The following is a 19134-nucleotide window of genomic DNA, read 5'->3' as shown; positions in this document are numbered from 1 at the left end:
AATGTTTATAATGCTGTTTTAATGACACTCTAACCCATTTTTGAGTGAAAAAATGTATTTTGGCGGCATTAATCCAGCCTCTATGTTACAGAGGTTCTAATTGCTGACATTTTACTTGGTTAATAGTGGTTGCTATGGCTGCCATCTGGATTTGGTGTGACTTCGACTTCGGATAACCATGATATCACATCATTTAATCAAACAGCCTTGATTTATAGCGAAGTTACACACCTTAACTGCTCTTCTGGATTAAATAATTATTGCGATATTGTCATCTCACCAGGTTAATGTGAATATTTATATGGTTGCTATGGGCGGCCATCTTAGATTGCGGGTGTCCTATACATCAGACAACCATGACACCCTCTTCATTCAATTAGACAGTCTTGATTTCATAGGGATAGAGACCTCAATGGCCCTTGCAGGTCAAGCAGATTCCGAATTATTGTCATTTCATCTGGCTAATATGATGATCATCGGGTTACTATGGGCGGCCATTTGGATTTCAGGTGTCATAGACCTCGGAAAATCATGAAACCCTCTTTATTCAATCAGAAAGCCTTGATTTAGTGGGGATAGACACCTTAATGACCCTTGTAGGTCAAGCAGATTCCGAATTATTGTCATTTCATCTGGCGAATATGATGATTATGGTTGCTACTGGCGGCCATCTTGGATTTCAGGTGTCCTATACCTCAGACAACCATGAAACCCCCTTCATTCAAGTAGACAGCCTTAATTTAGTGGGGATAGACACCTCAATCACCCCTCTAGGTCAAATAGTTTCAGAGTTATTGTCATTATACCTGGTTCATAAGTACATTTTGGCGGCCATTTTGAAAAACGGCCATATACAGAGTTTGCCCGGGTTTGGAATTTTCCACCTAGTAGAATTTGAAAGACCTATGCATAACCTACTCGAATCAACATTCAAACTTTCTGCTTGAAACATTGTATACGGGTCTGTAGGACAGCCAGGACTAATATTAACATGCCCGACGTGTGCATAGTATTCAAACTTAAAGTCATAATGTACGATCTTATAATATGAAATTTTTTTTCAAACCTGATTTTTTTGGCATATTTGTAATGTTTACACATGTCCCAACTTAGACTTAAGTGGAATCAGCCAAATTTGTTGTATGTGTATGTCAGCAGAGCAATTTTGACATAGAGCCATAATTATTGTGACTTATGTCTGCCATATAACTCAATGTTAAACGACCAAAATAGCCAGTGAGGTTTTTTTTTCACTTTCCCAAGTAAAGCTCAAAATGGATAGAAAGCCTTCTCGGCAGTTATTGCTCATATTATTTCAGCATTTTGGGTAAGCAATAATAAAATTAAAATTTGACGGAAATCGTACATTATGGCTTTAATCAAGTGTTATAGCACGCTTTAGCTGTAAGCTTTCCAATAACTTATTGTCATTACGATACGCATTGTAGTGGACAAGATGATAAACTACAATAAAAAAAACTTTACATGAGAAGCAGATTAACATCATAATAGTGAGGGGGACCATGGGGACTGTGGTCAGCAGTGCAGCAGTGGGATTTGAATGATTCAAACATCCCACCTATCTAGATATCTTATATAGGTCCCAAACAAGGAAAGTCTTGATGGAAAAATATGAGGTGTGGCAGAGGGCAGCCATATTGATTTACAAAATGGTCGCCATTCTGATATTTATTTTTACTATAACCTAAGTTTGAATGATGAGGCTACCGAGGGTTATGGTAACTCTTGATTTGGTACAACATTATTGAACCAAACCATCGTTTGGTAGCTCGCTTCAGTTGGCGGCAGACCCTCTGATTGCGTCTGCCTCTTCTTCAAGAGTCAGCACCTACCAGCTGCTACATTTACATTTATTCAATCTGCGTGAGGCAAATAAAACGTGCAAATAAAATGCTTCAATGGCAGACATGACTGTATCAGATGGTCTTTCTGCTACAACATGCTGTGAAAGTGCGTACACTATGTCAACATTTGAGTGAAGTTCCTTCAGTGCCTGCCCAAACTTATGCTTAGAAAACAAGTCTCCCAGTGAAATCTGCAAACGATAGTGCATGGAATCCAGAAAGAAACGCTGCCTTCCCAGCACCCAAGGCATTGTAGATGTGTGCAAGCATCGAGAATGCACTTCATCATAGTCGCCTTACTTTTTCCAGTGCTAATCTTTCAACGCCTGCCAAAACTTAAACCATACCGTCGATGACTGCAACACATTTGACAGCATAGATATCAGTTGTGCAGCAATTACACCATCCATTTCCCAGCTCAGGCTATAATTTGTCTATGGTACTCCTTCAAGGACCGACATTATGCTACACCCGGATGTACAGTATGAAGCAAGGGATCAAGAGCTGCAAACAATGCCCTTCGTGCAACTGAAAATTCATTAGTTTCAACCGCCTCTTTGAGGTTAGTATCTCGCGCTTTCGAGACAACCAGCAAGCGAGCACTTTCATCCCAGGTCAGCTGATGATCACATCTTAAGCTGCAGCTTCCTCATTGGAACCAACAAATTCACCTTTCCTGTTGTGATTCTGTCTTGAACAAATTGGGCAAATGATTTTTTCCCGATCAGTGTGCTTCTGTTGCATTTTGTCTGGTATAATTGCTTTTGTAACAAAGTTGGCCACTCTGTCACATCATCTGCAAATGGATTTGTGAAATGATTGATGTGCGAGGTCAGCAACATTCTCCTCCTCCCGAAGCCTTTGCTTCTGTATATTCATTGTGCTGTTTTGTTTTATCTGCGGTCATACCAGCAACTGTCTCTGCTTCTTTTGCCAAACGAGCAAGCTCAGGAGCAACCAGGAACAATATGTGCGAGCAGATTGGTACAAAAGCAATTATGCCTGACAAACTGATGTGCCAAATGTGTTGCAGTCATCGACGGTATGGCTGATATCCAATTACTGATAAACTAGAAAAGATCAAAACGTGCTCCGACTTTGCAAGCCATTTCAAAGAACGGCACTGGCAAAAGTACGATGAGTCGGTGACTATGATGAAGTACATTTGCATTTTTAGCGAAGCTGCAGTCTCCCAAGCTCCCAAGAAGAAGCAGACACAAAGTTAATTCTGCATTGTGTTAATGCCACAGATAATGGTACCATGTCTGCAAAGAGTTATTCACCTAATATAGATGTCCCAATCCTTGCCATTAGACGCTACCCAAACATCACTATTTGCCTCACACAGATTTAACAAATGTAGCAGATGTTAGGTGGTGGCTCCTGAAGAAGAGACAGGTGAAACTCAGAGGGTCTGATACAAACTAAAGCTTCACTTGAACCAGCTATCATGAGAGCCCACTACCAGACAATGATTTCATACAATGATATTGTTTCAAATCCAGAGTTACCACGACACCAGCATTAAGGCTGGGATGTAGTTGATAGAAAATTCATGACCAGTGATGTAAACTTTGCCTCCCGCTCCAGCTGATCCATTTGGTTAAGTGTGGATGTTGCGAGTCAACTTGCGACAACAATCACTGCAAGAGGAATGGACTGAACTGGACAGTACCGACCTGATATAAAGCAAGTTCAATTAGAGAAGTGTACAAGTGCAGTAATTTGTCAGCTGACTTGTACAATGACTGACCGTTGCAAAGTGAAAGTAGAATGTCATAAGCATGTGACGATATCTCATGAAAGGTGAAGAACTGTATGCAGAGCCAGAAAAAAAAAAAAAAATAAATCATAAATCTTCTTGCATTTCTGTTAAAATCATTTTTATTTCATTGTTTTCCTAGCAATCTGGCACAATGTTTTTTGTCTTGTTGGAGGGTATTACCACTCTAAAATTAGAGTCACAGGATATTCATATTTTGTAAATGGCAGCCATTTTGAAAATCAAGATTGCTGCCAGTCTTATTTTTTTTTTTTCCGGCACCTTGTCTTTCAGATTCGTTGGTATTGGAAATGTGGGTATTACCATCACAGATTATAGTAAGTAATAACAAATATCAAAACGGCGGCCAATTTGAAAATCAAGATGGCCGCCCTCTGCCACACCTCCATCAAGACTTCCTTACTCGTATCTAAATAGGTGGGATATTTTAATCATAAAAAATGCACGGGACAATATATCATACCACAGTCCCCCTGACTATAACAAGTAAAAACTAATACAGTCAATCAAGTTTGAGCCATACCGGCTGTTCACCTTGCGACTGTTCATGCTTTAGTCAGGGGGCACACGTATTCTACTTCATAAAGTTATGCCAAGTCTGACTTTTTATATGGACCTTGTTATTGAACCCATAAGGAGTTGATTCCAACTTGGTTTGAAATTCTCAGTGACAATTTTCATCACTTGAGGGCGCTTTTTCAAAATGGCTGCCAAAATGATAAAAAAAGAAATCAAAAGGTTATGTATAAACTGCCTCAGAAATGTTGCTAAGTCTGATTTAGTATGCAGACCATGTTAATGAACCCATTAGCGGTTGTTCAAGTTGATGTCAAATACTGAGGGCGCTTTTTCAAAATGGCCGCCAGAATGACAAAGCTTTACCAGAAATGAAAAAGTAGTGTATCATGCTAAATTTTAAATGAGATTGCTGTGGATATAAATGATATAGAACATGTAAGACGTACTAGTGTCTCTATATCTCAGTTTTTACTACTTTTATATACTAGCATCGAAAAGGAACTGAACACCTCATTATTTGAAGCCAATTTGAAACCGCATAATTCTTACAGCAAGGTCAGTATGCAGATCGCTGTACAATTATAAACTGCTCTAAATGGTTAAATGATCTGTTAATTTAAAAACATTGCTAAATCTCTTGGAACACATCTCCTATTGCAATTTGGCTTGATCTAGTGTACTTTAAAGCCAACAAAAGCTGTGGAAGTAAAGTGACATTATATATATACATTTGGATACCATGTTCTGTTTTTCAGTTAACATCAAGCAACTTATTAAAATGTTGAGCGCTAAAATGCTTTTGCAGTTTACCACTGTAGACAAACTTGCGGTCATTGCCAAAATGTGTTGGTGGTATGGGTATTAAATTGGGTTGACAATTTTATTCCACTCACTTAGTAGACATTGGCATTGTTTGGGCATTTTTGACACAGTTGGTGGACAAAATTTCCACTTTTGTCAAAAAAAGGCAGGATGTACCATCTTATACATGGTTGGATGTGATATAATACCTGGTATATGTCATTTTAGAAGTACTATGTAAAAGAGGTAACTCTGCATCCTCTGTTTCCGGAACATTGTCTCGTGTGCTTTCACGTGCATCACCACATTCACAGGCATCTGAGCACAGGAAGTTGTTTTTCTTGCACCCGCCGTGATTTGTCTTACAAGAGCCATTGCATGTACATCGACGAAGTTCAAGCAGAGCTTCTGGTGCAGGAGGAATGTTGCAGAAAACAGGAACTAAATGGCCATCTTCTAGTATCCAGGAGTAGTCTGATGCTTGGACATGACTTAAAGGATGACCTCCAGACCAGTGACATAAACTATGCCCTTTCCACATGAGGCTTCAGAGTTCCCAGAGTTGGAGGAAATTGGTATCCTTCTTTTCCTTTCTGTGCAAACAGCAACCATCGCAATTCGGCAACATTGTCTGCTCTGATGTTCCCAGTGCTATACAGTGTACATACATATCTTTCTATTTGTCTAAGAACCCCATCTGGTAGTTCTTGGGCTAATCCAAACAAAGAGAATGCGTCAAGCATCTCTTCATCACATTTTAAAGATGCTTTGAACTGTGTTGTTACTCCCATGCCAGCAAACGACCCTGTGTTGTCTGTGCCTTTCAATGAGTACCAGCCTATGAGTGCTTCTGCTCCCAGTCTTCCAAGCTTATGGAAACTTTCAAATATATGTATTCTCTCCCCCTTTTTTCCTCAGAAGTGAAGTAATGGAAGGTAGTAGAGGGTAACTACCTGTAAGTAGAACAAAGACATCTGTGAAAAACAAGTTGATCACCTTACTCTAATGTATGACGGCCACCACTCAATTCTGGTATAGCAATGATGTCAGACAGTGTGTAGTTGGCTTGCATGGTTGTATGATGCATTACAAGAACCTTCTTTGCTTGGCTCTGGTAGTGTGCAAGTACCTTTGCTGCCAGATACTCAGTCAGCTCTGTTTTGGTTTCTATATGAGACAAGAATGACTTCAGACTCTTCATTTCGGTCTTATCATTGACATGGTAATGGATGGGGTGCTTTCCTTTGTTCTATTAATCTTATCTCGTGTTACTTCCTTGAGTGATCCTGACAAGTATTGGTCGAAGACGTTACGAACTTCATTATATGACGCACTCATAGTGTCAATCATGCTGATGAATTACTCGCCAATGGCATCCCTGAAAGCGAATTCTGGTCTGCTCTTGGCCACAACTAACCTAACAGCCTGGATAACAGCTTTCTTTCCTGTTTCATGATAACTAGTTTACCCTTAACCAGGGTTTTCACCACAGCTCCAACATCTGTTAAATGGAGGAAGTTGTTTCTCTTCTGTGGATCCCAGAACTTCACTGACTTGGCAATCATCCTGGTTGAAACAAACTGTTCCAATGCTTCTGTACCTAGCTTAGCTTGTCGCGGCTTTCAATTGACTGGCTCACTTCACAAGATGGAACAGCAAAGGTTACTAAGTTGAACATATCCGTCTGTTGGAATGGATTTCCCTGTCGTGTAAGGACAGTAACCATTTTTGAAGCATTTTTGATGAGCCTGACACTTTCCCCTCCTACTACTTCATGATGTAGAGAGCTCTCTTGCCTGGTTTTAATGACAGCATATTCTTTGAAGTCTTGGACGAGTCTGGCTAATGTTGGAACTATAATGATGTACTTGTCAAGTGCCAACTCATTGCCTGTAATCCCTATGAAGCCACCTTTGACTTTCATTTTCCTATGCTCGTGCTCAATTGCATGATCAGGGTCAATTGCTGTGAAGAGTACTGGGTGTTTACTGATGGCAAAATTTCCTTCATCCACGAACTTCCATGTATCTGTATCAGATATCTCCATTAAGCATGTCTGCCAGGTATAAAGGTCCCCACCGTCCATAGTTGTGAAGAGTACTGGGTGTTTACTGATGGCAAAATTTCCTTCATCCACGAACTTCCATGTATCTGTATCAGATATCTCCATTAAGCATGTCTGCCAGGTATAAAGGTCCCCACCGTCTATAGTTGTACTGGTCGTGGGCGTAAAAATAGGGAAGTAATTCTTCCAATTTGGCCAAATGTAGCTTCCAATCTGCCCCACTTGTACCAGCAATAAACATTAGAAGCACTTGAACCTGGTTCCTGTAAACTTTTGGATACCTTTGCCAAGTCCCAATCCTTGATACGTCCAAAGAGATTGCTTTGGGAAGGTTTCTCCTGTACTGAACTGACTTGCTTCTGGAATTTCCGCGCATCTTTTGTCTTGGATTTGGTACCTTAAGTATGAATCAAAGGATATGATGATTTGCTCAACTTGCTGTGCAATTTCTTCTCTCTCTGTCTCATTAAAAACTACCTCCAACAGTAGAAGATGCAGAGCTACAAGTGTATGAGCCTCAATACACCTATACACATGCCGTCCTTCCAAAATCTGTCTCACTGTTGCCGAACCATACAGACCAGATTCCTCCCATGCAGTATCTATACCACTACCTTCAACATACTTGCCTAAGCATTTTAATGCTGCCATTATAGTGTGGAAAGCCCGAGTCTAATACACTAGCGTATTTTATAGTCTTTGAGCTTAACGGCACGGTCATATAGATCACCATCCAAGGTGATAATTGGCCTGCAGCCTTCCCCAGCGGTTACACAGTTAATCTTCTGTGCTTGCGTCTGGATGATAGGTACAAGAACGGACCACTCCGTCCGCCAACATTCCATAAAAGTGCCTTCTTTGCAATCAGGGAATTAAATGCTGACCATGTAGGGCAACCCTTGCTTGTCTTGTCCCCTGATCTAGTGTCTTTGTACTCCTGTTCTGCCCATGCTTGGACAAATGCCACCACTTGCATGTCTTTCCTTTGACTTAGCTAAACCAAATTTAACCGGTTTATGACCCCCTTAAGGTGGTGCTACACCCCTGGCCAGTTTTGTGCCTATTTTTGCATTTTTCTCAAAAATTACAGTGCATTGGTGACAAGTAGATATGTATATTACAGGGATGAGGACCACAACTACTGCACCAACAGTTGTGGAGTTACAGTCAAAAATGAGGGAAACCCAATATTTGAAATTGCAGTGTAGTAACTGGATTTCTTGCCCTTATAATATACATAACGTTTGTTACCAGTGTTTTATCAGTTTTTGAGAAAAATGCAAAAATAGTCACAAATTTATCAAGGGGTGTAGTACCACCTTAAACACATCGAATTGGCCCTTAAACCCCTTAAAATGGTCGACAAACATACACATTAGGTATTCCTAGTGTAAAATGTAATTTACAAGACTGAATTTGGCCAAAACAAAGTTCACTACAACATGATATCGGCATTTTCTTAAATAGATTCCTTGAAAAATGCATCATTTTATAAAGCGCCCTCATTAGTTGAAAAACGAAAGTGAGAATTTCAAACCAAGTTGGAAATTATTCCTTATGATGTTATTGAACACATAAAAGTTAAAAATCAAACTTGGCACAACTTCTGAAGTAATGCTAGTTTGGTGACGTGTGCCTCCTGACTACTTAGTCTCTCTATTTTTATGAAAAAGATACTACTAATTTCCGTTGACTCTTTCAATAATGGTAAATATCATATACAGACAAATAAGGCTGAGAGGAACTCAAAATACACATCTCGATAACGTAATTCACATAATTGGAGCCTAATTGGGGTGTGTACGCATATGCAACTGTGAAATCACTTACTAGTCTGCGCAATTCCATACCTGAATGATTTATTCATCACTCCTAGCTCTTGACAGAGATTACTATATAGCTGTCGTTTTATACGGTCAAAGCAGTGTTTTGGTAGCTAAACACAGTAAGGTGTTAAAATGTATATGCATAAAGGTTTCTATAAATGGTCATAACGTTTTAAGTTTCCCATTCTTGTGCCCTTCATTGTCCTGCAAATTTCGGCTCTTGGATCTCTTCCTTGGACTGTGATCCCATTTGGGATAGAAAATCAGTAAAAAAACAACAACATCAAAATGCTTGAACCAACCCCTGTCATTGAGATCGGACATATCGTTATTCCGAAGGACCCTTATTCTGAAGAGTCATTATTCCGAAGGTTTATTAATCCTAATTTACAATAAAGTGCGTTATTCCGAAGGGTCAATACTCAAAAGGCTTGTTATTCCGAATTTCGGAGTAACGGCCCTTTGGAGTAACGAGCCTTGTTATAATTTCGGAGTATTGACACTTCGGAATAATGAACCTTGTTGTAATAAAAGTCCTTTGGTATAATGAGACGTATACTGTTGAGATTTGATGCAGGGACTGCGTCTTACCATGAGGTGTATTATGCCGCAGTGAACCATGGGAGTACTTTAACAGATTTCTAAAAAATAACAAGTTAAATGCTCATGTAATCGTTATAGACATGATTAATGCAATTAGAAATCAGAAAAAATAAAAAGATTTCATATACACTAAGTTCGATAATATTTTTTCTACCCTAAACTACCTTTTCTCAAGGCCCCACACATAACATGCGCAAAAAGAAAACATCACACACTGTAATTATGCAGTATAGGCCAGTATTATTGTGGCATCCATAATTCTTGCATTGTTTATGTTACATCCGGTTGAATGCCTCAATCTACTGTAAGATTTCATTACAAAATAATTGATGTTAAATTTGACCATGGTTATGTAAAGGGAGACAACAAAGGGAGACAACAAAAGGAGACACCTTATCCCACCGTATCCCAGGTGTCGAGGAGCTTAAATTTACCTTTTGCCAGCATTTTGGCACTTGTGCTAACTCTTTCAATCTATGGTGGATTTTTCCAAATGGGTACCTACACCTTGTCCCATTTTGGATGCTCCTACCTACACTACTCTATATTTTCATATTTCAACCTGTCTACTACCTTCTCTACCTTGAAACTTCCTTTCACAACACAGCTGGTTAGGAAAGGTGAGCTAAATTAGTTGGCTTGGTAGCTTGTTTTTTGTCTGGTGCTGTTTTTGGATGGGAGCTTTCGTCCTAAGTCTCGTAGATAATGGGAGCTCTTATTCCACATACTACATCGTTATGAACACGGCAGAGTGCCGAATACGCAAAATTGCTGTTCCGAGTAAATGGCGTTTGAAAATATTGGTACTGTTCCATTGATCCTTCTAAAAATTTAGAACATTCGTGAGCACTCATTTGAAATGTATATTATAGAGGTGAATGTACACGAATTATTTAAAATACTTGCATGTTCTGAAACAATCGATACATTCCTCAAAACGTGCTTTAACAGCTATTCGGCTTTATGCTGTAGCAAAAATGTCTCTACAACTGCGCAGAGAGAGGTCGAATACGCATTCAACTACGTGTAAACCATAGCACGCATTCTTGATTTGGGACTTTTGTGTATAAATTACTGGTTGTCTTAAGGCTATGTAGACTTAACTTACTATAAAAGTTATAAATAGGCATCCCTGTAATATTTAGCAAAAACTCGAGGATTTTAAAGCAGAAATCATAATATTGGCTTATATTTTGCGTATGATTTTCCAGGATTTTCCAATTTCACGTGGGCGCACTCACATTATTAAACCACAGCAATATCATGTGAGATGAAGGCTGACATCCCTATTTACATGTCCCTGCATACATGTTGTTTGTCGCTAAAAGTTCTAAGGATAAGCCTCGAAACGGAACGGATTAAACGACGACGAACTCTGGAAACGTCCAACGACAACGATTAAGGAATGTGAATTTATGACTGTTAAACATCAGAGGTCTAAGATCAAACATTGGACAGCTACAGGCAAGGATCCACCTCACTCCACCTTCTTCAAAGCTAGATCTAATCCTGCTTACTGAATCAAAACTTGACAGCTCTGTGCCAGATCATAGCTCACATATCAACATCAATGGCTATTCTCACATGCGTAGAAACAGGAGTGATGACAGTGGTTGGGGCGGTTGTCTTATCTATTACAAAGATGGCTTTCCTATAGTGAGAGAAACCGACTTAGAACCAAAGTTACACGAGCTGATGGTGTTCTCCATACAATCCGAAAGTGGAACTGTGCTACTTTCATTGGCGTACTGCCCTCAAAAGAAAATAAAAAGGATAGAAACCTAGACCGCCTGCTATCTAAAACGAAGGCCAACATCTGCATTCTAGCTGGTGATTTTAACTGTCACCATCAGGAATGGCTTGGCAGCAGATCTCCAACTGATAAAGAAAGCAGGATTGCACTGAATCTGTGTAATTCTCATGGACTGACTCAAATTGTCAATGGACCAACCCACCAACTGGGAAATCGTCTTGACCTCATCATGACTGATGCACCAAACTTATTCACACCAACTGAGATTGAGTGCAACATGGGTACCTCAGACCACTTCCTTGTCAAAACTGCCTTAGAGGTGTCTCCTCTCTCTGAACCAACCCCTCCAAGACACGTATGGATGTACAAAAAGGCTGATTGGGACAACTTAAGAAACGACCTGGCTGCCGTCCCGTGCAATGAACTTTTGACAAAAGAAGACCCGGAGACTGCTTGCTCTAACATCACAAACGCCATCCCGACAGCGATGCACAGTAACATCCCACAAAAGACTGTCCGTTCTTTTGTCAACCATCCTGAGTGGTGGAATGATTAGTGTGATGAGGCTTTGAAGAAGAAAACTAGCAAATGGAAGGAGGTTCAAACACCTGAGTCTCGCCTTGAGTATAATCAGGCACGAAATTCCTACACCTCTATTTCCCGAAAGGCTATGATCCTCCCACAAAATACGGGTGCGAGAATAGATGACTACTGAACAGAAAACAGGGTCAAAGGGCTGACGGTGGACAGCACGTAGACCAGCTGGGAATGGTGGAAAGTCTGAAATTCCAGTACTAAAGGCCACTGGAAATACACACATCTCTTCAGAAGACAAGGCAGAATGTTTATCATCCCTTTTCTGTGAAAAATCTACCTTCCCTGAAGAAGACAACAAGAAAAGTGTCCCAGAGTTGCACACGAGGACTTCCTCCAGCTGCTCGAAGGTCATGTTCTGGCCCAGCAATGTTAAGAAAGAGTTACTTAAACTAGATATCAATAAAGCTTCTGACTCAGATGACGTTCCTGTTCTTGCTCTCTGGCGGCTCCTGAACTTGCTATTCCACTCGCTCGCCTCTTTCAATTATGTTTTGATAAAAAGGTTACATGCCAGTCCAGTGGAAATATGCGCATGTCATCCATGGGACTTAAAATTCTAAAATTTATTTCACTAACTGGAGGTCGTGCCTGGACAACAATATGGTTAATTTAGTTAACTGACCCCCTGTCGTGAATGGCAGCTTGACAAACTGAGAATAGGGTATTATGTAAGATACATCAGATGACCTTGTTCTGTCCAACTTTCCAGAAACTGACCTTCGCATGGGATAATTAGTACTGTTGTCAAATGTTGACAGTTGGTAAGCAAATTTAGTACTGTTTTATCTACTGTATTGAATGAGTTGTTATCGCCATATTCAACGAAAACTAGATACAAAATATGGCAATCTGTTTAAGGGGTGGGGTATGAACGTTTGGAGAGTATTTATTGTGGGACATTCGAGCAAATCAGGCATATCGAATTGCATTCTGAATACGAAGAATGTCCTGATGATATCAAATAATTCTGATTTTTTGATGAAATTTGCAATGTAATACACATTTTATGGCAAAGGATTAAAAATTGATATTTTTGATATTTAGCAGTACTCGAAGTAAACTTTATAAATCTGATGATTTATACTTAAAGTGTATGTAGGTGGGATGAAAAGCCGACGATCAGTTGAAAATTGTGACCTTTCGTATTGAAGATATGGATTTTCCCCCAAACACCAAAAAAATATGTCTTTTTGGGAAAAAATCCATATCTTCAATATAAAAGGTCAAAAGTTTCAATTGATCGTCGGCTTTTCCTCCCAGCTATATACACGTTAAGAATATGCCATTAGATTTATAAAATTTACTTCGAGGACTGTTATATATCAAAAATGTGAAAAATATCAAATTTTTAATAATTTGTCATAAAATTTGTATTACATCGTGAATTTCAAAAAATGAAAATTATTTGATATCAGAAAGACATTCTTCGTATTCAGAATGCAATTCGATGTCTGATGTGCTCTCATGTCCACAAAAAATACTGTCGAAATGCTCATTCCAGATCCCTTAAGGAATCTGTATTCTGTAATGTATAATGATTCGATTTCACTGTCTCATATTAAATGTTGTTTGATAATACTGTAGTCATGAGCAACGAACCAGAGACAATAAATCGACCATTTAACTCCATGAGAACTACCTGCCTATTCGTCAAAAAAATTCATTATCAATTGCACCAATCAGCAACATTGTTAAAATAATTGCATCACGCAAATGACTAAAGAAGATATCATGTAATTGACCAATCAGAGGCAATGTTAGATCGGAAGGTGTAGTGCTCAGGGGGTTAAACATCGTTTCCGCTCTCACGGAGTTCCAACTTAACGTCAAAGGGCAAAGGTGAATAGGTCAACCCAAAATGACCTGATGTAGATAAAATTGTTCCATCTGGCGCACTGAAAGAAAACCGGCGAAATAAACCGCAGAACAGCATGAAGTTTTCCATTTCTGCTAATCGCTTGCCTAGACACTGCCGCGATCCTGAAACAAAAGCCAAGAAAAAAGTGTGATAACCATTTGTGTGATATCACAAATATAATTATTGTAACACTGTGAATTTCGGAAAGTGTTTCTATTTCTATTCATACATCAGTCATTAAAATGTACTTGGTTTGTAGCAGCTCATTTAGCTTACCGTGTCCTCCGTTTGTCAGTTCGTAACAAAAGTTATAAATTACACTTGAAACGTTTTCATTACTACAAAGCAATGATCGATTTTTATGAAACTTGATGTGTAGGTACTACAAATGCGCATGTAAAGCAATGTCAGCTCTTTTCATAATTTCTTAGGAATATATCAAAAAGTCAAAATTGTAGTAATAGGGGCAAGTATTTGGTGCATATTGTAGCTTCCGAAGCTATAGAGTTTGTTTTTCAGCGGCATTTCGATTTAAACGATAACACACAAAAACGTTTGGATATACACTAACCATAACCAAATAAAATGAGACGCTGGGTCCTCTCTCTCAATATTGTCTTCCCATCTCTTGAATCGAGAAATCTCGACGGTCGAAATACTTCCGGTCACCCCAGAACACCGGGTCATTATGAATTGCCCATTCATTTACCCAAACACCGGTGCCCTTCGGAATATCATACCCAAGAAGGGTAGTGTCTACTCTGGTTACGCGCGGTACGGACAACGGTGCAACACTCTGGTGACGATGCACTTCCATTAAAGTTGCGTAAGTAAACGGTAGAAGGCGGGTGCTTTGTGGATACTGAAAGATCTCATCAACTGTGATGGAGTCTAATTCTTTCTGAACCTGTAGCGAAAAAAAAGAACATAAAACGCAAAAATTAACAAAGATATGATTAAAAAAATAAAAAGCATTGTTGAGTGATGCATCTATTGGCATTTTAAAGCCATACCTCCCTCCGTCATTATAATAGCATGTAGCAATTGGGCGAGGGCGTCAGCAGAGATGCCAACATTATATAACATCCAGAAAATAGGGAGGATTCAAACAAAATATAGTGAGGTTTTTCAAACTACGTGCAACTGCAATGGCACATACTCAGAAATAGGGAGGTTGCCACATTTGGGTGTCAAAATGGACAAAATTGTTTGCAAAAATAGGGAGCCTCCCTCTAAAATAGGGAGGGATGGCATCTCTGCGTCAGCTGCGTAATTTAGCAAATGACTCTCGTGTGACGGTCCCCATAGCTACCAAGACAATGACGGAAATTAAGCAAACATATCGATAAAAATTAAATCAATTCCAATGAGCTCACTGTAAACATCAATTTGCGTTCTACAAACCAGAGTTGTAACGAGTCAAGTCATTTCATGGTCGAGTCGAGTCATTTCTAGCAATAGCTCGAGTCGAGTTGAGTCAAATAGTCACTGTACAATCTCTATGGGGAAAATGTCAAGATTTGAGTCAAGACATTCCATTTGTGTCGACTGTTGAGTCATGGCTCGTTACAAATCTGCTAAAAAATGAACAATATACCTTTTCCTGAATATCTGGATGAATAATTAAGTATAAAATCGCCCAGAGCAAAGAATCCGCCGTAGTCTCGGAACCAGCCGTAAAGAGATCAAATAGTCCTCTCCAAATGATGTCTGGTTGGTCTGGTAATTCGTTTGATAAATAGACATCTATTACATCTCTGATGTTGCTGGGATCAAATGAAGATCTATGTTTATGAACATTCTTTTGAATAAATCCAGACAGAGTGTTAACGTTCCTCCGTAATTTATTGTACAATGGTGTGTGATACAGTTTTGGTATTAAATGAACCACCGATATCCCAGATATTGTTTCTGATATTTTTAACATAGAAGAAATTGCATTAGAAAATTCAGTATCACCATAGTCATACCGTTGCCCAAAGCAAATGGTGCATATAACATTTGCCGTTGCTGAGGTCATCAAGTTCCGAAGGTCAAAGGTTGTTTGAGCTTTGGCTTCCAGACATTCACATAATGCGTTGATCTCTTTGGTGATGGCGGTATGGAATTGTTTCTGACGAAAGCCAAGGTGACGAAATGCATTATGGACCATTCGACGATGCTCCTTCCACACTGTACCGTTTTCCCATAGAACGCTTCCTATTTGAATTTGAAAAAAAAAACCCAAAAAAAACCACTTATTTATAAAAGGCAAAATCAGTATCAAAAGCAACATTAACATGAAGCAGCTCTATCATCCAAAATGTCGTTTATTATCTCGGATATTTGAGCAAGTTATGCACTCAAAAACGTCTCCTTGGAAAAGTCCCAACCACCTGTGCTTTATAAGTCTGTGTTATTAAACATTGGAACATTGCCCTCAAGATGCAATACTTAGAATACCTTAAGTACCTTTGCAATGACCACAAAGTGCTACCTTTAAACAATGGACGAATGTCGAAATGTGTATTCGTGTAAGCCAATTGGCTAGGGTTAGGGTTCAGAGGTTAGCGATTAGAGTTACTAGCTGTTACTTACTATGGTAGATGTTATATAGCGATTAGAGTTAGCTTAGGGTCTATAGGGTTAGCATGGTATAGGGGTTATAAACGCCCGAAGCACATCAATTTTGGTGGGTATGTTCTCCCGGAATTTTGAGGTGGTGGGAGCTGACGGCGTACCGGTAAAAGGGGGTCTTTTGGAGCTGCGACCCGGGCTGCTAACAAGTAAGATGAGGTCTTTTAGAGCTGCGAACAGTCAAAATCAGGGCCTTTCTTGGCTTTTTAGTTAAAAATTGCATGAAAAAAACAGAAATATGAGGAATAAGAAATTTTTGGGTCTTTTAGAGCTGAAATTCATGATCAAAATCAAGGGTTTTTGTGAACTTTTTTTGGGGTCAAATATAGAGGGTCTTTCGGAGCTGCGAAATCCAAAATGGGGGGGGGGGTCTTTCCGGGGAACATACCCGTATGGTCATTTGTGTTCAGTGTCTCCCGGGTATAAGCGACTAGAGTTAAGTTAGGGTGCAGTGCTGGAGTTTGGGTTAGGGTACATTTAGGGTTAGATAATTCGACAAGCGACCACCCTGTGCCACTTGTTTAAAGGAAATCTGTACCATAAACTAATCAATGGCTAATATAGTTATATACCCCTAAATTAAACATACCAGACGGTCTATATGAATTTCGGAATATTCCTAACAAAGAAAAAGCACTTTTAATCCTTCATTTCTGCGATTCATGGAAGCCGCCATGATAGCTGCTTGCGAATCCTTTCTGTCACAAGCGGTAGTGTAACCTTTCACACAGACCCGCGGCGAGCGTGTGTTGCTATGGCATTCGCGACCCCACAGCGAATTTTGGTTTTAGTGCTGTTTTTACTTTTCGTTCTCAAAAGACATTGTTGATCATAAATATTACTTAAAATACATTTTTTAATGTTCTTCTGTAGTTTTATGGGTAAAAATTGTCGCGTTTTCTTTTGAACGAATGTTGAATTTGAACTTTGGTAGTATTCGCTTCGTGTCACCAAAGTTCACGAGGGACGAGGCTGGTGGCACGGATTTCGCTGGTTTCAAAATCGGGGTACCGTTACAGCGTAATAAAATACATCGGGTGTCAATATGGCCGCCACCATGGATTACAAACTGATCGCTGATTGTCGTAAGGAATGAAGAATTTCTCCTTTATATGGACGTATATAAGCTTGGGACTTTTACTGTTTGTCGTTTTTATTATTACTGCAACTATATACAACTATATAGCCATTGATTAGTTTATGGTACAGATTTCCTTTAACTCAATTTTAACAAACTAATTATACATACCTTCCGATTGAAATGCTTCTTCTAATAGCTTTGGTTGTTCTCGATCAGAGAAACAGTCAGCCTGTCGTACCATAGCATGTTTCACAACATCCAAGTCGCTCAAAATCAAGGTACGGACGGGACCTAAGTGTACCATCAGTATGCCACCGTATAGAGCAGCCATTTTGGCAAGCTTTTTATGCGGATCGGTGCCTATTATTTGAAGTAAATTTCCAATAACAGGCCACGGCCGCGGACCTGGTGGGTGTTTTGGGTTAGCTCTGTACGCATATTGTAATAAATATCGCAACATAAATAAACATGCTAAGAATATTAATATCGTGGTTGTATTTGGCGAGAAAATACCGAGTCGCTCCCACAAGAAGGCTGTAAGTGAATCCATGATTTGCGGTACCACTTTACACTATCCATATAACAGTCAGCACAATAGCACACCAAATAAACGAATTCAGGAAGGCTTTTGAAGATCAGACGAATTTGTATAAAACATGATTTAATTGTGTGCGCTCAAAGGTTGAAGTCCGTGGAACTATTTAGTTTATGAACGGGTCATCAACTCACTTGATTTCCAGGGCTTGAATGGAAGGTCGTTCTGCTCAATGCATCCGGCGATTTGCATGATTTCAGGGCACTGACACTGGCTCATTTGCATAGCAAAATGACCCGTCTCCTCCGCAGCCAAGTTGGTTCCGCTCCATCGAAATCAAGCTGGTAACGGAGGAGACTACCCTCCTTTGTGTTTGTTCATTTGTGTATGGAGAGCCCTTCTTGGAGTCCGTTTGGACTTGGGCTACGCTCTCAGCTAGAGTCCGACGCTGCATTGTACTAGAATACCTTTTCTGTGAAGAGCTAACCGGGAACACGTATTCATTTTATAGCATTAATTTAGTATCACCCTTGTGGCCCCTGTGCAGTGCAAAACCTTAATTCTTTCATTAAAAAGAAATGAAAAAAACCCCAAAAAACCACGGATCCACCTGTGCACCTGTAAAATGAGCACAGAAATTTGTCTCAAATATGAATGGATTTTAAGAAACATACGGGATATGATGAACCATTGACCTGACGCCATGATAATAGGATCTATTATTCGTTTTATATACAATGTATATACCGTGTTGTCATAATACCAATATGTGTCATATATAACGAGTAATATATGCAGTTCATATGCACAAACGAACACTGATCTTTATGATATTCAGGTTGTTGTACATCTCATATAACATGTCATATAGGAGGTCATATGTGTTGACCTTCTCCTATTGTATTTGTTCATCTGTGAAAAAAAGCGCCATTGAAAAAGGGCGTAGTTCATTGAACTCACCGGATTGCTATTCCAAGTACTTTGATAATACAGATAATATGTATTAATGGGTCGAGGCGATTGCATTGAAAAACCTAATAAATTATTCATAACAGTTACGTAATCAATCGATAGTGCGGACACTTTTCACTTGCAAACCACCAAAATTCGTGATCTTTTAGCGTTGGAAAAGAAACCACGTGAATAGAGTGCCCTCTCAAGAATAGGTTCTCTGTGATGATTTGCGCATGGGAATGAATAATTATTTGCCCAGCTCACAACCAAGGGGGTGA

General features: G+C 39.5%; 1 protein-coding gene across 3 annotated transcripts; it reads right to left on the bottom strand.

The window, feature by feature from the left end:
* Positions 1-13178: 13178 nt before the first annotated feature.
* LOC140165468 (cytochrome P450 2U1-like) lies at positions 13179-18121 on the bottom strand. Of its 3 annotated transcripts, none has more exons than XM_072188762.1 (4): positions 17536-18121; positions 15268-15869; positions 14380-14577; positions 13179-13792 (listed from the first exon to the last, which is right to left on the bottom strand). In XM_072188762.1, exons 1-4 carry the CDS (start codon positions 17915-17917, stop codon positions 13775-13777), a joined length of 1200 nt encoding a protein of 399 aa, XP_072044863.1. In that variant the 5' UTR covers positions 17918-18121; the 3' UTR covers positions 13179-13774. The 3 variants fall into 3 exon arrangements, 2 of the variants coding, with proteins under 2 accessions (XP_072044863.1, XP_072044862.1); XM_072188761.1 differs by having other exon boundaries at positions 13184-13792; positions 14242-14577; positions 17536-18116; XR_011860732.1 differs by lacking the exon at positions 15268-15869 and having other exon boundaries at positions 13181-13792; positions 14242-14577; positions 17536-18111.
* Between the last annotated feature and the right edge of the window lie 1013 nt (positions 18122-19134).

This window comes from Amphiura filiformis, chromosome 12 (genome assembly GCF_039555335.1).
Source record: "Amphiura filiformis chromosome 12, Afil_fr2py, whole genome shotgun sequence".
NCBI classification, from domain to species: domain Eukaryota; kingdom Metazoa; phylum Echinodermata; class Ophiuroidea; order Amphilepidida; family Amphiuridae; genus Amphiura; species Amphiura filiformis.
This window is presented reverse-complemented; position numbering and strand designations above follow the sequence as displayed.

What these genes read in the sequence shown, in the direction of transcription:
- LOC140165468 (XM_072188761.1), bottom strand. Translation starts at nt 17,917, where the DNA reads ATGGATTCACTTACAGCCTTCTTGTGGGAGCGACTCGGTATTTTCTCG. An exon ending in AGAAGCATTTCAATCGGAAG is followed by an intron (nt 15,870 to 17,535) that starts GTATGTATAATT and finishes AAATTCAAATAG; the next exon opens with GAAGCGTTCTATGGGAAAAC. An exon ending in ATCCAGATATTCAGGAAAAG is followed by an intron (nt 14,578 to 15,267) that starts GTATATTGTTCA and finishes TTTTCGCTACAG; the next exon opens with GTTCAGAAAGAATTAGACTC.